This window comes from Crassostrea angulata, chromosome 2 (genome assembly GCF_025612915.1).
Source record: "Crassostrea angulata isolate pt1a10 chromosome 2, ASM2561291v2, whole genome shotgun sequence".
NCBI lineage: Eukaryota > Metazoa > Mollusca > Bivalvia > Ostreida > Ostreidae > Magallana > Magallana angulata.
The window spans coordinates 78,787,830-78,808,229 of record NC_069112.1 but is presented as its reverse complement, the minus strand read 5'-3'; the positions used below and the strand labels follow the sequence as shown (position 1 = coordinate 78,808,229).

Sequence of the window (20,400 nt, the reverse complement as noted above, 5' to 3'; positions counted from 1 at the left end):
AAATATACACTGTTAACACATTAGGCACACGGATATATGCACTATCCAATCCTTTAACCTCTGTACACTATATAAACAGTGCCTGTTTGGGAGGGTAACAGTTGAAATAACACCCCGAGAAAACCATTGTCAAACGACGCCGAGCCAAGGTTGACAATGATTTTCGAGGGATGTCAAATTCAACTGTTACTCTCCCAAACAGGCACTGTTTATTTTACCGAGCGCCGCAAGAGGAGGGCGAAGCCCGCCTCGCGAAGCGAGGATTCAGGAGTACTATGGGCTAAACATATTCCTCCCAGCACTGGGAGCGGCCATATTGGCTGCCTTTTTGTTTTTAAAAAGTTAATTCGATCATTTATTGACTGGCGAAGCGGTATATTATAGAGCGTAAACTGTCAAGAACTATTTTATATCGTTTAAAACTACTAAATATTGAATTCATTCCGTATAATTTATTTTTTTTTTCTTCTTAATTGTAGATAAAAACGGTCATTTCACCTTTAAAATGACATTAACATGTACAAAACTCAAACGTAAGGTCATGCGGATTGATACGTTTTTGACGTTAGTTTTAATATGACGTAGGCAGCATTCTTTATACGGTATTAATATTTTTTTTTAGCCAATCAGCGAAGCGGTTTATAAAAAGGCGTAAACTGTTCCAAACCAGTTTATACCTTAAAAAAAAAACTAATAAATAATGATCGAACTCATTCCTTATAATTTTTTTTTTGTTATTAATTGTTGATAAAAACAGTCATTTGAGCTTTAAAATGACATCAAACTGTTCAAAATTCAAACGTAACGTCAGGCGGATTGATACGTGTTTGACGTTAGTCTTACCAAGACGTAGACAACATTGTTTATCTATATATATGATATATGATATAACTAAAAATATTTTTTTAGCCAATCAGAAAGCGTGTCACAACCAGAATTAAAATATATTAATTTCAAATTCAATCAAGTGACGTCACAATGGTTTTCTTGCACATTGATTCGTCAGAATTTTTCGGCGTCAGTAAATTTCGAACCACAATGCAATTCCAAGCATTTCAAATTGCGTCCTTGCGTTCTAGCGATAATCAAAGAAATCTTTTGAGAACCAAATAAAATGTGTAATTTCAAGAACGGCATGCTTTTTAGGTAAAAAAAAAAACCCAGTATACTTCGCGTGGTTTTAACTATCAGGGGAGTTTTAAGAACCAGACGACACTAAACCGACGTGAACTCTATAACGTCGCAATCACGTTAAATAAGGGGAAATAACTCTAACTGTAATTACTGTAAATTGTATAACCGAAATCTGAAATCCTCTCAAAATCTTGTAAAAGCTTACGAAGAAGGCATTTCTTCAGAGATATGTCACAATTGTAACTTGCACTCATGTAATAGATTTTGAGAGGATTCCTTGATTTCCGCAAATTGACTCTTGATTCTTGGGGGATTTCTTACCTACCAGAGAACACTATAAAACCTAAAAATTGCTAAAATGAACTGACGTTACAATCACTTTTAACGAGGTCGAGTACAGTTTGCGCAGCGTTTCATTTGCATTGTGACCTCATCTTGTTCCTTAGTTGATGCCATGGCGTTATCGTTTCAACTGCAGATATTCAGCGAAATTGTCGAAAATAGCTCGTTTGAGGCGTAGAATTAATATTATATTTAAGAAATGAACTCAATGTCTACCCAAGTTATACTCGTATAACCTGGGTTGGGGCAATTTACGCTTTATAATCCGCGAAGCGAAGCGGATTATAAAAAAGCGTAAATTGCTCCAACCCAGGTTATACGAGTATAACTTGGGTAGATATTGAGTTCATTCCTAATAATTTAATTTTCTGGAATTTGCTGTACAAATTGAGTCCGTTTAACTTTTAAAAATGATATAAATCTGTTCAAAATTCAAACGTAACGTCAAGTGAATTAGTACGTTGGTGCATTGTGACGTGTCTTGTGACGTGCAAACCAGGTTATTTTAGAAATAAACAACGTTATTTAGTGAACATGGCATTATGAATAGCAATTGCTCTGTTGGCATATTCCATGATGCGCGCTAGCGCATCATGGAAAATATGCCAGCAGAGCAGTTGCTATTCATAACGCCATGTTCACTAAATAATCGTTGTTTATTACTAATATTTGCATTTTACCACTCGCAAATACCCCGTATTAGCCTAGGCCTTGACATTTAGCTATTACATCAAAAGTAAACATTCAGACTGTAATGTATCTTTTTAATTCACATAGATTTGTTAACAGAATCAATGACATGTTATAACATTAATTCCTTTATAATGTTATCAAAAACATGTTTTAATATTACATGTAAATACGTCAATTTTAATCGAGTTGGAGAAAAACACATGATGTATCGTATAGTGGTTTAAATCTATAACGTCATGGAAAAGTATATATAACGTTACACCTTTATGACGTCATAGTATACTGACAGAGCAATTGCGATTATAGAGAAATAATTGCAGCTCCTCCGTATGGTCTTACAGTGGGAAAGAACAATGGAAATGCAAATATACAAATTTAACTAATGGTTTCTCCACCCTCGATGTTTTTATGGTTTAATCTGTGTAATTCTTGTTTAAATTTGATGATTAATATGCAAACAATCAAATTGAAGTTAAATATTGGTATGTTGCAAATATTTTGTTCATGCTGTAGGAGCTAACACAGGTACACTATCAGGACAGTTATAGCAACGACTGCTCTCTTATCAAACATCACATTTATTTTAACTAATTTCGATATAATAAAGCAATTTTTAAAAGAAATTAATCGCAATCCTTTATTTTAAGTATTTTAACATTTTAAGGCCATTTAAAAATTGCCAGTATGAAAGCTATCACATTTACAGTGCATTTTGATACGATTTTTCAACCATGAATAAGTACAGTTTAGCAACATAAAACGTCTATAACTTTTGAAATAATGGTTCAAACTCACTGCAAATTGGTACATTTGTAATTCATTATATATCCTATCGAAATCTGCAAAGAAATGTTTACCTTGCCTGGTAAAAAATTATGAATTGTGGTCTCTGTCAAGTTTGCCTATATACGGTTTTATCAGTTTTTCATTGAATTCAGCGGTTTCAACTCAAACTACTCTCTATGAATTGTTAAACATTGGTGTCATTTCACTTTACATAGCTTAAAATGTGTTAAACACAAGTATAAATCAAGAAATATTGGCAAAACTATGCACCACATAACACTATTATTATAACCGATAACGGTAAAATATTCCGGAATGCTCACAACAGAAACCACGTATTTTATATTTACGATCCTTAATATGTATTGTTATATATATATCTATTTTTTATTACTTAAATATGACTGAATGTTTTGATAAAATACTATAAAGATCACCATTTCCGCTTTTTCTCACATAAAAAAATTGCCATTATCTGACAAACCTGTGATATTAGGCATGCAAAAGAAACTCAAAGTACTGAAGTACTGAAAGCCGGGCTCTTTTGATGTGTCTTTATGCATATTGTGCAGTAAAAACTGAAAATCTCTCTCTCTCTCTCTCTCTCTCTCTCTCTCTCTCTCTCTCTCTCTCTCTCTCTCTCTCTCTCTCTCTCTCTTATGCTTTTAATATCGGCAACGCATCAGAGAGCGACCACATTTTTGTAAGCGGCTACAAACAAAAATATGTGTGTCTAGCTATAGAAGAAAAAAAAATCAACAGTTGCTGCCTTGAATTTTTGCAACAAGCGATATATATTCAATTCGCATTTCTTCAACGCGCAGCAAAGTAGTTCATGGAAATTCATGTGCATTGTATGTGTCCAAAGTGCATAGTCTTGTTTTTAAAACACGTTATTAATAAGAAAACTAAAAAAGATAGACCATTCTCTCGAAATTGAAAAAAAAAAGAAACAAAATGCCAACACTTTTGACAAAACGTGGCTCTTTGTGTAACTATTTGATTTAGTGGAAGCTTTTAGTTTGACGCTGTTTGGTTTTTTGTTTACTTTTGAAGTTGTGCTATTTATAGTAACATTGGCGATTTGCCTGCTTACAGCTTTCAGCAGAGCCCGACTAAAAAATAATAGGACCCCTAGAACAAACCAGGAAGTGAAAGGTTTCTTTTTTTTTTAATTGATTATTTGATGCGTTTTAAAAATAACTTTTATATGTGGAACAAAAAAATAATCCCTAGGGCAGACGTTTTAAAAAAAAATGTGCAAAATTGATACATTTTAAGCAAAATACCATAGAGTCTTATGTTAAAAAATAACTAACTTTGAGATGACCCCCTAAACAAACGATGTGGTAAATGTCTGATTTTTAATTTATTTTTTTTATCTTAAAATAATTTATTTATTATATCAGTAGAAATTCATGTAAAAAATTTCATTGAAAAATCTATGGCATAACAAATTAGACCCGGCCTCGTTAAAAGGAAAAAAAAACCTCTGCACTGAACATTATGTTAAAATCTTTATTATTAAACGACATTGGGTCCTAGATTAAACTAGTTTTAAAGTACTCATAAAATCATAAATCAATAAAAACTCGAAGTATTGCTTATATATTGCAGCGTAAAAAGTATGAATAATGAAAAGAAAATAAATTGTATTTAATTTGTATTCAAATTCATTTATTTTTTGCATCATTTGTAAAACCATGCTTTTTTTTAATTAATTTAGTTGATGATACGTATATACATAATTAATCATAATCAGTGCTCGCCCCAACGGTAGCACCGTAAAACATATTAACTGATCGTATAAATTTACCTTTAAAATTAAATAAGGAACAACATCTTATGTAATGTAAAATTCAATGTGAATAAATTTATTGCATCGTGTGTGATCCGCCATGGCTCGAGATCCGCCACACCATTATACACAGTTACGCCCCTTGCTTTCCGCTAGATAGCGCGTCCAATCTTCCTTCCGTTATAGTTTTACTGAACGTCAAGCGCGATGCTGTCTGTTCTGGCTGTGTTGTTTTCCGTGGTTTTTTTAACTAATGGGGCCCAATTGAAGCCCAGGTTTGAATATAAGTACAGTTTCAAGGGCCCTCATCTCGTGCAGAGCAACAAAAGCATTCCTTTTTGGGATTACGGCGGGGGTAAGTTTAGCGACACTAGGTGATTTCTGGTTGGTTGTTGGTTATGTACACGTGTAGTTTGTCAACAATAACATATGCCGGCAAAATCTGAAGAATATATGCAAATTCAGTCATTTTTACGTATTTTTCTCAAGTTCTAAATCAGTTTGCCTGGTGCGTGTTGAAAAAATATGGATTCTTTTGTAAATTAAAGAGAATGGCTAGCATATGGCATCATTTATCATGCAGTTAATGCAGTCATCAGCTGGTCAGGGATTTTTAAAAAGTCCTTAAGGATGTTTGACTTTCTAAAAGTTTGTCAACACACTTTTTGAAGAGCATACTTTATTGATAAGAAGAGAAAATATTTTTTTTTTCATGCCTTGAGAAAAAAAACCTCATGAGTTCCGTCAAGTTGAATCTGCATCAAACATAAGGAACTATTGTCCAGCATCTAAAAATGTTTTGATGCAATTGTTGATGCAAAATCTGAACAAACTTAAAGATATGTACATGGGGTTGAAGTTTACTCTGGTCTATTAACACTGTGCCGTTTTTTTTGTTATTATTTGTAATTTGAAACTTATATGATCTATCTTTTGTTTCAGATGCTATTGCTGGTGATGACAATATCCGATTAGCCCCGTCAATCAGGAGCAAACGAGGTCAGTGATGGTCATTCAATAATGTTTTTCTTTCCAATTTTTTTTGTTTTGTTTTTTATCTGACCAGATGAATTATAGTATGAAAAGTTAATTTCTATTACATGTATCTTCTATCCGAACAACATGTTGCTATCGAATATACATTTTAAATGACTGGAATGGAAGTGAAACAGATTTAGAATTGTGTAGTAGTTAGGGCTATATGGACCGTGGATATCAGCATGGGTAGCTCAGTGGTAGAGCTCCTGACTAGAGTTGCAGAGGTCCCAGGTTTGATTCCCGGTCCATCCATATGTTTTCAATGTAATTATATGCTCATTCCTTTCTTATTACAATTGTATCGATTTGATTTTGAGACCATTTTTGTTATGAAAGAAAAAAAAATTCCTTCTTTTAAAAAGTATATATATTAGATACAATATCCAAAAATCAAGTGATGGTGAAATGATTTCTCACTCATTTCATTTCATCAAGTATCAGCCATTGTTCTTGATCTCTGCACATTTTAAGAAATATTTATTTGTTACATAGGATGGGTGTGGACCAATCAAAAGACCAACTTCAACCAGTGGTCCATCGAGTGTGTGTTCAAGGTCACGGGTAGAGGCAGAGTTGGCGCCGATGGACTGGTAAATTATTTTTTTTTCTCTTCATTTTTTCTCTCTCTTACGATCAAATACATTGTGTTCTTTCCCATGTGTATACGTCTTTGTTTCTGTTAAATGTTTGATACCTATGCCTTAATTCTTTATTACAGTACTGTTCTTCGTTGCTTCATATTTCTCCCTTCTCTCTCTTTTTCTACTGTGTATCTCTCTCACTTCTCTCTAAAATTTTAATAATTTGTTAATTTCATTCTTTCGAGTGAATGAAACTATTCTATACTGAATCTTAGATTGTAATATGGCAATTAGATGATTGATATTTTATTTTTGAAAAAAAAAATACATGATGGGTGACTGCTTGCAGAAAAAAAATCTTTGATCAGCAAAACAGGAAAATAATGAAATACCCATACTAATGTTTATACATTAATAGCGTATGAATACAAAACAAATGGATCATATTAAAGACAACAGAAGCATTAATTATGTCCATCAAATAAAAACTACTCTCTGCTAATAGAGAGTAGAGGTAAATCAATCACTCGGTTTTTATCAGAGTTATTGCCCCTAGCAAGACCTTGCCTGTGGGGTAGGGCATTACTAGCTCTCACTTCCTTTACATTCTATGTCTGACCTTAACAGGGCTAAAATTGTGTAAATTTGTGCCTGGCTTAGCGTGTTTTAATTGATACCTAAGGGCCAATTGTTACACAGATTTGAGGAGTTAGATAAACTTATCATGCGAAAAAACAGGATTTGTTGAAGATAAATATCTGCTATGAGATGATTATTTAAATGAGAATTAATATATCTTAGTTAGCCTGTGTTGTATGCCCATAATCTCTCAGTCAAAATGGGGCATATTAAGTAAATTAGGAAATGCATGTAAATTCACTATTTTGTATTGTATGCTAAGTCAGCATAATTAAATTGATGACTGGTAATGACATTGATTTTACAATCAAGTACCGTACTCATGAATTGGTACATTATTAAAATAAAATAATTGAACAACAAAAGCATTCAATAATGTTACCATTTACTTATCATCTAGAGTTCTAAAAAACTATTTGTTGTAATTAATGTTTTGTTATCGTAATGTTTCCATGCTTTAAGATTTGGTAATTCATTTATTTTTTATGTTAAAAATTTGAAACTTTATCAAATCATCAAACTGCAAACACTATGAGGAACATCATGTTTACTAAATAGTAAAACACCATATAGTGGGAAAATGAAATCATTGCTTATTAGCCTGAATACACAGTAAATGTCAGTTGAATAATCTTGATGTTTAAATATTGTAAATATTGTAAATTTTAGTTTCCTATATCAGCTCTTTTTTGGGGAAAGGTTTTTGGTAACGTTTTTTGTTTTATTTTTCAAAGGAAGATAATTACAAATGTATATATTATGGAAGATAAGCAACATTGAGTGGGTGGTGGGGGTTGGGTGATAAGCCTCCCAGAATCAGAAATTGACGACAATTTTTTATTTTGTTTTTATAGGCAATCTGGTTCACAGAGGACAAGGGACAGGAGGGACCAGTTTTTGGGAACCAGGACATGTGGAGAGGGCTCGGCGTGTTCATGGACTCGTTTGATAATGACGGACAGGTGAGCATCATGCATATTCAATAATTTTGGTAATATGCATATTCATAAGCTTTGGCCACACCAACAGAATTTTTTGTTCGTCGGACATCCAGTGAAAAAAGGTCGAGCGGGCGAATAATAAAGTTATTTTCTTGTACCCAAAATTTTCAGGCAATATATAAATAAATTTCCGGGACGGTTATATTTTCTCCACTTGTTTTTGATTTAAAATGTGAAAAAAAGAGAGGAAATAGAACAGAAAACAGCACAGAATTTCGAACAAGAAATTATATTGGTGAGGCCATAGATATATAGATCATGAATTTTCTTCAGCTTTGGTAAGTCTCATGCATATTCATAGGCTCAAGTCTTACCCATGCCTACTCCTAAGCTTGGGTAAGACATGCATATTCGTAAGCTTTGGTAAGCTCATGAAGATTCATAAGGTCGGGTAAGTCCTTGCAATGCAATTTTTCTACAAGATTTTTGCTGCCCATGTTTTTAGCTCTTGTTTTTATTTATGCCAGCGTTTAACTGTGAGTAAAACAGGGAGGTAACTCCTGGGTCCAATAATTTAATGTCAGGCTTCTTATTGTCTCTCTGTTTTCATCTCTCTATCTCTCTGTGCAATCCACTATCTATAATACAGTTCTGTAGAATGTTTGAAAGCAAAGAAAGAAAGTTCTCTATTTAAAAAAAATGACTTTTATTTGTTCAAAATGTCTTCAAGTGTAGGAGCAGTTTCTGTGTATTTTGTAATTTTGCCATTTTAAAAAAAAATGCTTCAAAGTGTGTTGATTTCTTTTACTATCATTTTGGTTGATTTTTATCAAAGGCAAAACTGAGTGTTGCACCTTAAGCATTGCTAGATGTCATATAACATGTACGTTTTATTCTCTTGTCTCAGTATTTATATGCACTTGTTCTACATTTTTCTTTAATTTTTTATTCTAATTAAGAGTTTGACGATCAACATGATCTTTGGATTGCGCAATGAGAGAAGATGTATTGGTTTTAGTTAATGCACCACAACATTAGGTCCAGTGCTGCTACATTTCATCATGTTATTGTCATCCCCAATGTGTTAAAACATTAAATTGAGTTATTCCTCTTTTCAATTTGTGCGATACATATGGGCTGTTTTTTAATATTATAGTTTAAAACTTAACTTCTGATAAACTTCTGATAAACAGAAGGATTTTTTTTTTACCAGACAGACAGTTTGTCTATAACCTCTTTTACCTAAATATTTCTGTATTTTTCTTTCCTTGTTTTCCCCATACTGAACTTTTTTACCTCTATTTACCTGTGTTTTTACCTGTTTCAGCACAACAACCCTTATATCATGGCCATGGTCAACGACGGAACTCAACAGTACGACCACCAGAGGTGTGTGTCCTTATTAAGAATCAATACTGTAAGATGGATTGGTGTACTCATAATTAGTGGCCTAATTGTTGAACGTTTGGGTGGATCTAACATCTTTAGGAATTAAAGGGGTACCAGTGAGGGGGAGGGGGGGGGGGGGGCTCAGAGCTCTGTTTGTCCGGTCAGTATTTTATATGGTATTTACATCTTTATGGCTTGGTCAGTATGTTAGGGTAATAGGGTGAGGAATTGTTTTGGGGGGTATTTTTTTAGGGGGAAGGGGAGATTGATTTTATGAGGGTTTTTTTTTTCCGGGGGGGGGGGGGGGGGGGGGGGGGGTGACAGGGAGGCAGGAAGATGTGGGTGGGATGTGGTTCTCAATATGCAAGATTTCGTAAACATTAAATGAAACACGTGTAAATACACATCAATACAAGCCGGAGGTGTGTAGATATAAACCTGTTACATTCAGTATCTTCAGGGAAAGGGCACTAAATGAATCTGAACTGAACATATATTATATGTATTTAAGGGTACAACAATATACCCTGTAATATTGCTATAAGTCATAGTTAATTATTTGTTTGAAGCATGTTGTTTTTGACAGTTCGTACAATATGTTCATTGTTGTTGTCTTTTAGCAGTGACAGATCTAGCAATATACAGTCAAACTTTCATTATCTTGAACAAGATGGGACTGTTTAAATAGTTTGAGATATCTGAGTATTTGAGATATTGAGGGTGAACTACTTACAAAATAAGTGGTTTGGACTTACAAATCATTTCGACATATCCATTGTATTCGAGATATCAGTGTTTGAGATATCGAAGTTTAACTGTATTATGTTTTCAATGTGTATCATTAGTAACCATGTAGTTGTTGTGTTTTGACAGCGACGGCTCCCAGCAACAGTTGGGCGGGTGTCTCCGGGACTTCAGAAACAAACCGTACCCAGTCAGGGTCAAGGTCGAATACTACAGCAAAATCCTCACGGTATGTATGCAGTAGTGTATCACTTAAAGCAAAATACTAAAGGTACTAGCTGCATAAAGCAAACTCTTCATGGTATGTACATGTACCGCAGTAACCATACATAACACAAATATACTAAGTGTATAAGCTGCAAAAAACTTAATGTAATACAAACTGCATAAAACCAAATCATTCTGATGTCATGGTAAGTATAACATACCCATATTGTCTCTGTGTGTACTAAAACAAAGTAAGAGACAGTCATATACATGTAGTATGTACTAATAATATGTACTAATAAAAGCAAAGTAAGACTCCTATAGTATGTACTAAAACAAAGTAAGATACAGTCATAGAGTATGTACAGAGTAAAGCAAAACCAAAGAGTTCATCATCTATAGCCGCTCCCCATGTAAGACTTAGTGAGGGTGTAAACAATGTCATGAATTATATAGAACAGTTTACCAGGGTTGTCTCTAAGACCCGGGGCTGGGAATGTCCCCGCCTGAAATGACGGGTAATTACCCGGCTATTATTGCATTTCAAACACAATCAAGCTATAAGCTAGACCCCCCTTCTACTTTTTTATTTCTTCCTTTTAATTCAACCCTGGTTTACTGTTTCATCAAGATGAATGATATTGATATCTAGAACACATAGAAACGTTTTGAATGTGCATAAATCAAACATTGAGGACTTCATTTTGTTTGTGTGTTGTAGGTGTTTGTGAACAACGGTCTGACCAACAATAAAGACGACTTTGAGCTGTGTCTGAGGCAGGAGAATGTCAATCTACCAGAAAGTGCTTACTTCGGGGTCACCGCCGCCACTGGGGGTCTTGCCGGTAAGTACTCAACATTCTGATATACGACAAAATCCTCTGTAACTTATGGTGGAACATGCCATACACCTAACTCAGGATTTTGAGACTCGATAATGTTATCTCAGCTGGTAGTATGCCATGATAATTACAATAAAATCTTTCTGAAACTTTGCAGTGACACCTGCTATTTATAAATAATGTATCAGTGCACATTCTGCCTGACTTCTTGTATGTGTGTGTAAGCTATTGAAACCTCACTTTCTGATTTCTAATTTTAGCTGACTTCGTGTATGTGTGTGTAAGCTATTGAGACCTCAGCCCTCTGATTTCTATTTTTAGATGACCATGACGTTCTGGCTTTCCTCACTCACTCTCTACACAACAAGGAAGACCAGGTTTGTAAACTCTAACGAAGCATCGTACAATGCAGTGTATACCCAATCAGTAATCAGATTTTGAATGTTGATTATTTCGACAACAGTCTATGGTCCAAATCTTAATTTTCCCTTTCCATGATTATTTTGTTTCTTCGGCTTGTGCGCCAATTTTGAAAGGGCCTTAAGATATCACTGTTTGAGAGTATTTCAAAGCAAACCTCTCTCATAACAATTTCCAATGACAGAAATATATAAACATGCTTCTGATTGGTTTGACAGCCAGCCAATCAGGTACCAGAACAGGACAGACAGAAGTACGAGAAAGAATTTGATGAGTATTATAAGGAACTAGAGACAGCCAGAGAAAAGTGAGTTATCTTTTCCTGTTTTCCTGACTTATTCTCTTTAGTCAAAGAAAATTGAAAAAAAATAGAACAAAGAAAAGAGTGAAATAGGAATGAATCAAAGGGGAGTTATCTTTCCTTCCTTATGAAAAAAAATGTTGTCCTCTTCAAAAGAATGTTTTTTCATAAAGTTGAAAATGAAAAATAATTGAGGTTGAAGAGAAATATGGGTAAAAAAAGTTATTTTCTTATAAATCAAAGGGAATGTTCAGTCTTCACTTTATTGTTTCACTGACCAGGAATAATTGTTTCTTAATTTTGATTGACAGCTTCCAGAAACAACATCCCGGTAAACAACCTGGAGAATTTGATTCCATGGTAAGTCTACAATTCTTTTATCTTTAACAAATCTGAAAATTGAATGCAGGCCTTGTCTATCATTATTACTTAGGTTATTTCCTGCAATGTTTGACATTGTACTGACTCTAAGATGGATGTACATCTTGAGAATACCCACCATGGGCATTGCACTGCATATCTTATGCAAAATCAAAATTCAAAACAATATAATATTTTTTCTACAAAAATTACAAATGCTTTGAGTAGATCATACGAACAGGGATAAAGAAAAAGGAAATGTCAATTCAAATTAAAGGATGATAATCATGCTTTTCATGAAATTTCTAGTTTCTCTCATTTACATCAAAGATTTGTTCTTTTCAGTCATGACTTGCATCCCTTTCATCATGAATTACTTTGTTACTTTCTTGTCATAAATAACCATCATTTTCGGAGTGAATTAAAACTATTTCATCATGATTACATTTTCTTCATTATGATTTACTGTCCCTTTTATTGAGACTTACTTTCTCTTTCATTATGATTTACTTTCCCTTTCATTAAGACTTACTTTCTCTTTCATCATGACTTAGTTTCCTTTTTACCTTCCTTTGCAGTTCGAGGCCCAGGAGGACCGCGAGTTGCGGATGATTTTTGACGGACAGAATGAGATGCACAACACTCTAAAGGAACTCAACAGGAAGTTAGACGAGCTGATGGGAAGACAGGAAATGGTGCTCTCCCGCGTTAGTCAGCTGACCGGCGGAAACGTGCAGGTTGCTCAGGTACGTAAAAGTAAAACTGTTGTACAGGTAAAATATTCAACAGACATGTAAAACGTGAGTCAGCTAATGACCCGAATGTGCAGCTAGCTCAAGCAGAAATGGTAATAGTTAAACTTGTGACAATAGACCAAGGTGTCGGTGAACTTTAGTCGCAGGGACAGATAAATCACTTGTAAGAAATTTAATATGCTACTTCAGAAACAGAAATGTGCAGGTTACATGCATATACTGGTAGTATTTGTTCTGCTGTCACATAAGATAAGGCAATGTTATGTGATAAACTTGAACTTTAAACTATATTTCTATTGTCTGTAAAATCCTAATGGTAAAGGTATTGGTTAACCTCTATTTTGATCAAAGTAGCAAAATAATTTATAATTATTTTGACACTTCACGTTCCTTTTGTTGATATGTATTACATCATTGAATTCTGTAATTCTGTAATGTGGTCAGTGTGCATTGTAACTCGGGTCTATAGCATGTGCTGTTATGTTTGTGTATTATAAGTCACGTTACGTTCTGTTCTATAGGGTGGAGCAGCCCCTCCCCTGACCATGGATACGATCAAGAGACACGAGGTCGATCAAGTGATGAACAACCAGATGCAGATAATGAACGACGCCAGGGACATCAAGTAAGTGTATTTAAAACTCTTTGCCTTGACTTTTTTAAGACCTACACATCCTCTGCCAAAGATGTTGGTTTTCTAGTTAAGCGTGAGGAATTCATGTTCACATTAAGTTGCAACAATCACATCTCGTAGATTTTGAAATCTGGCTTTTATTTTTTTTAGACAGAAATTAACTAAAGTTTAATAAAAATGTGATTAAAAAATTGGCATTAACGATTTTTTAAATCTCAATTTGATGCAAAATGGTTGAATCCCTGAATTAAGTACCGATGAAAAAGAATGAATCTTTAGTTTTGGGTCTCAGTAACTCTTTGATAAGAGCGGTGACACAGGGCACAAGGGAGTCGTGGGTTCAAGTTCTGGTTAAGATTGGACTTTACACCGCTTATTGCATAAATTAATAAACAATATCACATAATGAACAAATATTAAAATAAATTTTATGAACACCTCGGTGTTAACTACACATATTTTTATTATGAATATTCGATTTATCTCAGACTGAGATGTCACACTTTCATTTGTTTAAATATACAAATGTAGCATGTGACTGCCATATACGGTATATTTCAATAAATCTCAGACATTTCGGCTAAGCCTTGCTGTCTATGTTATTGATCAACCCGATATGTCTCTGTAGTTAGTCATTAAGAAACCTAATAGGAAATTTAAATTTGATATTTTAATTATTTACAACTGATTACACCTGTTACTGATTACACCTGTTCCCTTTATCAGACAGGTGGTCTATGACGTCCAGCAGAGGGCCGGCCAGATCCAAGGCAGCATGAGTACGGGGGGCGGGGCCCAGGTGGGCGGGGGAATCCCCCAGGACATCCAGAGCATCATCTACAAGCTTCAGGAGAACATGAACTTTGTGAGGTCGGACCTCGCCAACGTCGCAAACCGACCGCAGGTCAGTAGAACTTTGTCTCGGATCAGTCTGTCAGATTTATTCTCTCTGTGAACCAGACACTCTGTATTCTTTTGTTCTGTTTAAAGGTGTAACTTGTTCTGTTGTATTAAAGGTTCATTATATATTATAGTGTAACTTGTGTTGTTCCATTGTAACTAGTTCCATTAGTTCTAAAAGTTCACTATTTGTTCCATTGTAACTTGTTCTGATCTGTCTAGGAGTTCATTATACATGTTTGTTATTTTGTAATCTGTTCCATTTGGTCCACGGTTCACCATATGTTATGGTGGAACTAGTTCTAATTGGTCTAAACATTTGATGTTTGTTCAATTGTAACTTGTTATGTTCTGTCTAGAAGTTCATTATACATGTGTGCTATGTAATAACTTATTCTACTCTATTATAACTTGATCTGTTATGTTGTAACCTGTTCGTTCTGTTCCAGGGTCAGATGAACTGTCCAGAGGTACAGAGTAGCTGTGTGTCTCCCATGCTGTTCTTCCTCGCCATTGGTCTACAACTATTCTTCATCGTAGGATACATGGTGTATAGGTAAGTCCACTTCTTACTTGTACCTGTGTAATAGCAATAACTTCGCTAGCCAAGGTACCTGTGTAATAGCAATAACTACGCTAGCCAAGGGTTTTTGGTCCACTTTGCTCCCCATAAACCCTTGGCGGATTTCATTACGAAAACTCGGAGATGTGGTGGTGCTATCTAGCGAGCAACTTGAGCTGCGTCCTTTGCATATATACATTTTAATCGAAATAAACAACGGGTTATATACACATCATGGCATTAATACAACTCGAATACATGTTGACTACCGAATATTGAAACATAATGAACGATGCTATTAACAGTGATTAAATACGAATTAAGTTATAACCTAGGGAAAGCACTGGATGTTTTATTCATAGTGTTTTGTAAGGACCTGTACCTGGAGTGAAAAAGTCACCGATTTATATGAAAGCTTTCATGCCATAAAACCAGGTGTCGTTGTCGTGAATATTGCTGACAAAAGAAATTAAATAAAACGCAGTTCATTGAACCTTTAAAAGCAATAACCATGAGCAGGAACGTATATATACTAACGGGATAGGCAACTTCTACGTTCGCCAGGTTTACTTCCCATGCTATCACGCGAGCCTTGACAAGTTTGTAGAACTATGTTCAATCCCAGTAAAATACATAGGTTTTTAAAGCGATCTGGTTAGACCATCATTGGGGAGACACTGTACTCAAGAACTTGTGTCTCAACTTGTTAAAAGCACCGAATGTTTTACCAAAGATCAAACGTGTTTTCTTTTAAAGTATATATTTACAAGCACTGAGATTGGATCAGCTACTCGCAGCTGCAGCCAATCATGAAACGGAGGTTGTCACGGAGTCTTCGTAATAAAATCCGCCAAGGGTTTATGGGGAGCAAAGTGGGCCGAAAATCCTTGGCTAGCGAAGATGAATAGGAAGGGATTAAGAGATAATTCAATCTTCCTCTTTCCATCTTTTTTTTTCTTTTAACTAAAACAATTACTTTGATTCATGTCTGTTAATTGCTGATGCATTTATATTCTGCACAGCACTTTATTTCAAGTAATAATCCACACAAATGTCAAACACACAGTGATTGTATAACTATGAGTGAGGAGAACCTTTTTTGCAAGTTATAGTAGATTTGATGTTAACCAGTAGCTTAAAACTTCTATCTTTAACTGTTCATTATTGATTTGAATAACATTTTTAGCTATGTACCCGTACTTAATTTTATTGATCCTGCTATCTGCTGTTAAAAAAATATAGACAGGAAACACTGTGATTAATTGTACATGGAATACATTGACAGTATTTTATACCTTTCCTTGTATAATTTCATTTCAGATCAAACAAAGAGGCTCAGGCAAAGAAATTTTATTAGGGTTTACAAGAATTTACAGAATGTTAAGTTTTTAGGAATTTTATGGTGCATTTAATGTAAGATTGAGTACGATGTATCAGTGAGAGAGAATGAGTCGTGTAAGAGTTACCTGTCTTGCAAATGGTGATCAGATTTATGAATGGAGCAACAATTTTTTTAAAAAATCTTTGTAAACATGTTGGAGATTTTTGTTTTCAAACATCTTTTATTGTATATTTTGGTTTTATATATATATAAAAAAAGGTGTGAAGAAATGAGACAAATTTTCCCAAAATTTGAATTATTTTCACTGTTAATCTATTTTAAAATGAAAAAAAAAACAAAGTGAATTGATTGTTGAAAAATTTATTCAAACTGTATATATCTGCAGCAAACTGCCAAAATGATAAAAAAAAAAAAGGAAATGAATAATTAGCAAAGGAGTCGTATGAAGTAGTAGCAAATGCATTTTTGATTTAAACGATCTGATATTTTTTTAATCATAGCATTTTAATCTCAGTTCAGACCTCCATGTAAGTTATCAGTCGACTAATCGTGTAAATATAAAGCATATTTATTGTTATTATGTGAAGAAAAATATTCCAGACAAGAATTATTATTTACATTTTGACTGTGCAATTTTTATCAGAAGATGATTTAGAGGCAATTACTTTGTGCTGTGTTTACTGTTGACTGTTCTTGCATCAGATTTACACAGAGTTTTAACTTCTTTATAATTGTTGATCATGAGCACTTTTTTTTTTGCATTGAATTTTTAAATAGAAGCCTTGCTGTGTGATGCTACATGTGAAGAGGTTTACCTTGAATATCAAAAGCTTTCAAAGAATCAGAGCGTCTTTATTAGAAACAGTGGTCTCATTAGTATGATTATTATAATTAATAATATGTTCTCCAGTTAAACTATCATACTTTTATTACGGTTTTGGTAATAATTGCCAAAATGACAACAGAAAGCTCTGAGTAGTTAACAAATTATGAAATTAATTGATACCCATTCATTTAATATAATATATAACTGATAAATGATGTGTGCAAGAGAACCATAGGTTTACTTGTAATGTACATATATATAATGTGTACATGTGATTATGATCTGAAACCTTAGGGTTTACTAATTACATTCCTCTATATTGTACTGTAAAATGAAAACTTCATGTATTTATAACATGTAGTTACTGTAAATTTCTTATATAACGGGAGTACTTATTTCCGCGATCCCGCTGTTTTGAATCAAATCACGAAAATACAATATTGTGAACACAGATCATTTGTCCATATTTCTTATAGTTCTCAACCCTCAGAAAATAATGGCAAAGTTTAAAAGTGCACGATTTTACGCGGATATAAATTCCTCGCATTCAATAAGTGATTTACAGTAACTAAACATATGTTCTGGTATATGTCACTTGTATAAACTAATAGGTACCTCTACTGTTGTACAAATACAAAGTACTTAAGCTTCTGTTACAAGAAAACTACATCAAATATGTTTAATAAAGCGCTACCTGTATAATCCGAAACCTCTATAATTCCAAAATTGATTCATCTTGCTTAATGCCACATACTTCAAACCTTACATGTATAACAAGCTGTAGGGTTACTGCTTATTTGAAACTCTCCAGAAATGCATTTATTATTCCATGGTATGTTTTCACCACACACCTTATTGTCCATCATCTTTTAGTTTGGACAAGCTTTTGTGTGTATGGAAGAATTCAATGTCTAAACTTTGTATGACGTCTTTTTAATGTGTTTATCATGATTCATATATTGTATGCAATGCATTTTCATAAGGAAAAAAGAAATTTTATCAATGTTGTCAGTTTTGTCAAAATTTTGATTTTTTAATGATTATTTTTCCCATTAATTTTTATGTTTTTTCTTTATAAGGAACGTTAGATCCATATTGATTGGCATTGAAGTTAGCTTTGTACTATTAATTAAATTTAGATAAGAAAAATCCAAGGAATATACTATTACATTTATTCAAATGTAGCAAATGACTCAAGATAGCATATTTATTAGGTAGAACCTGTAGAAATGATATATTTATTGTAATAATTAGATCTTTATTTAATTTATTGATCAAGTAAAATTGTTATAATGCACGTGATGAGATTATTGTGCTTTTTTGATTGCAACATCCCACCTACCTATCGCGTATATTACACTGGAAACAATTTCGAAGAAAAAATGATTGTGAATTCTAATATTTGGGAGGATTTTTATTTTGCTATTCTCCTGATATTTTGGTGGAATTTTGTTTTGCTATTTTCCCCTTAGATATCCTGCACTAGATATTTTGTTATCATGGGTCTTTATCATCTAGTCAGTGCCTGTATGGGGAGCCAGGCGGTGTTTATAAGGCCCCATGTGTCTAAATCTCCAGCACTTTGTCTAAGATCTTCCATGTATTCATTTTAATTTTTTTATTGCATATTTTTCCAATGTTCGACTTCCACCAATTTTTTTTTCTCATTATATGCAGCATGTTATACATAACGTTTGTCTAGTACTAAAATTGTATCAAATTTTTAAACAAGGTCATGTGACATCTCTTGACCAAATTTACAATACCACTTTAAACAGAGTCATTTTGTTGCCACAGAGGAAGACATTTTATTGAGTATTGTATATCAAATCAACTCTGATGTCAAGTTCATTAGAGAGCGCATGCGTAACAAGATCATGTTTAACCCCTCCCTCTTCCTTTATTGAATGTACCCCCACCCTCCTCCCTAGTCATTTTAAAGTGTGTTTGGCATATATGTGTGTTATTCAGACGTGTGTAAATGTGCGTGTGTTTGTGTGTGATAATAATGGATGTAGTTTGTGAAAAATTAGCATGTTCAGCAAAAGTCATGTCCGCCATATTGTGTCTGTCTTCATCCATGTTTGGTAAATGGTTTATATTTATTAATAAAAGACAATAAAAAAAGACGTTTTCGTTTTGTAGTTGATTATTTTTGTGTGTGGAGATCATCGGCCTCCCTAAGCCGTCACTGTTCACTGCTGTGTCTGAGCCAGTGTACTTTGACAATGAATAACAATGTATGCATGCATCCGCTTCAAAAAATATACACTGCATATCATTTCTTTTTCATAGCACTTTTGGTAATTGTTTTGAAAATTAATGTGAAAATTACTAGTAGCGTATTGCTAGCTCGGGGCTGCATTCAAGACCGTAGCTGCACCGTGGAGCTACGTAGTTGAATGGTAAGCTGGCCTAGCCGCTACGTAGATATTCGTAGCCTAAATTTTATATGCTCAGCATCAAATTCAAGATGGTCACTTTAGATACCACTTTGTCACAAACATCAAATCGGTTTACTTTGTGATATTTTGTTCATCCTTTATAATGAATTTAAACATGTATATTCCGCTTGAAATAAACAATATATGTCGGTGTAATAAGTCTTTAGTTGAATATTTTCATTTTAAATCTGAGATCAATAAACCAAGATATCTACGACCTAGCGACTAGGCTAGCTGCTACGATCTTGAACGCAGCCCTGGTGGTTTTTGGCGCTTTTTTGGGGGGGGGGGGGGGGAGAGACAGACACAGTACCCCTTGATGTTGCGAATTTCCTATGTGTTAAGCAGTAGAGCGATGGAAACACGTCATGTACTGTCAAAGTGCACATTGAGCCAATGTTAATAATCAATGCCTTCAAAATGTGCTTGTACATTGTGATCGCAGCTAAGATACGATATCTATCTTAACGTCATTCGATCCTCAGCAATGTTCGATAACTCTAAATTATCCGCATTTTTTTATCCGTACCATACATCTGCTTTTTATATAGACAATGTTAATGGGTCTTGAAAAGTTTATATTACTTTGAGACATTCCATGAACTGCTTTGCCAAACTTGCAATAATTTCGTAAAATGCATGGATACCATCAAACAAATTCTTTTCATTTTTTTTCATTTGTAAAGTTTAAGGGGTAATTATTATTTTTTATGATGAAACAA

At 34.0% G+C, this 20,400-nt stretch overlaps 1 protein-coding gene across 1 annotated transcript; it reads left to right on the top strand.

Annotated features, from left to right (window-relative positions):
- The first annotated feature begins 4,913 nt into the window (after positions 1 to 4,913).
- On the top strand, positions 4,914 to 19,364 carry LOC128172210 (protein ERGIC-53-like). The gene is made up of 15 exons (XM_052837988.1): positions 4,914 to 5,108; positions 5,696 to 5,752; positions 6,284 to 6,381; positions 7,866 to 7,973; positions 9,280 to 9,341; positions 10,215 to 10,314; positions 11,014 to 11,137; positions 11,456 to 11,511; positions 11,773 to 11,861; positions 12,167 to 12,215; positions 12,794 to 12,961; positions 13,492 to 13,595; positions 14,331 to 14,508; positions 14,954 to 15,060; positions 16,387 to 19,364. The coding sequence occupies exons 1-15, from the start codon at positions 4,961 to 4,963 to the stop codon at positions 16,421 to 16,423; spliced, it is 1,485 nt and encodes a 494-aa protein (XP_052693948.1). The 5' UTR covers positions 4,914 to 4,960; the 3' UTR covers positions 16,424 to 19,364.
- The last annotated feature ends 1,036 nt before the right edge of the window (positions 19,365 to 20,400 follow it).

What these genes read in the sequence shown, in the direction of transcription:
- LOC128172210 (XM_052837988.1), top strand. Translation starts at nt 4,961, where the DNA reads ATGCTGTCTGTTCTGGCTGTGTTGTTTTCCGTGGTTTTTTTAACTAAT. An exon ending in GAGTTGGCGCCGATGGACTG is followed by an intron (nt 6,382 to 7,865) that starts GTAAATTATTTT and finishes TTGTTTTTATAG; the next exon opens with GCAATCTGGTTCACAGAGGA. An exon ending in CAACAGTACGACCACCAGAG is followed by an intron (nt 9,342 to 10,214) that starts GTGTGTGTCCTT and finishes GTGTTTTGACAG; the next exon opens with CGACGGCTCCCAGCAACAGT.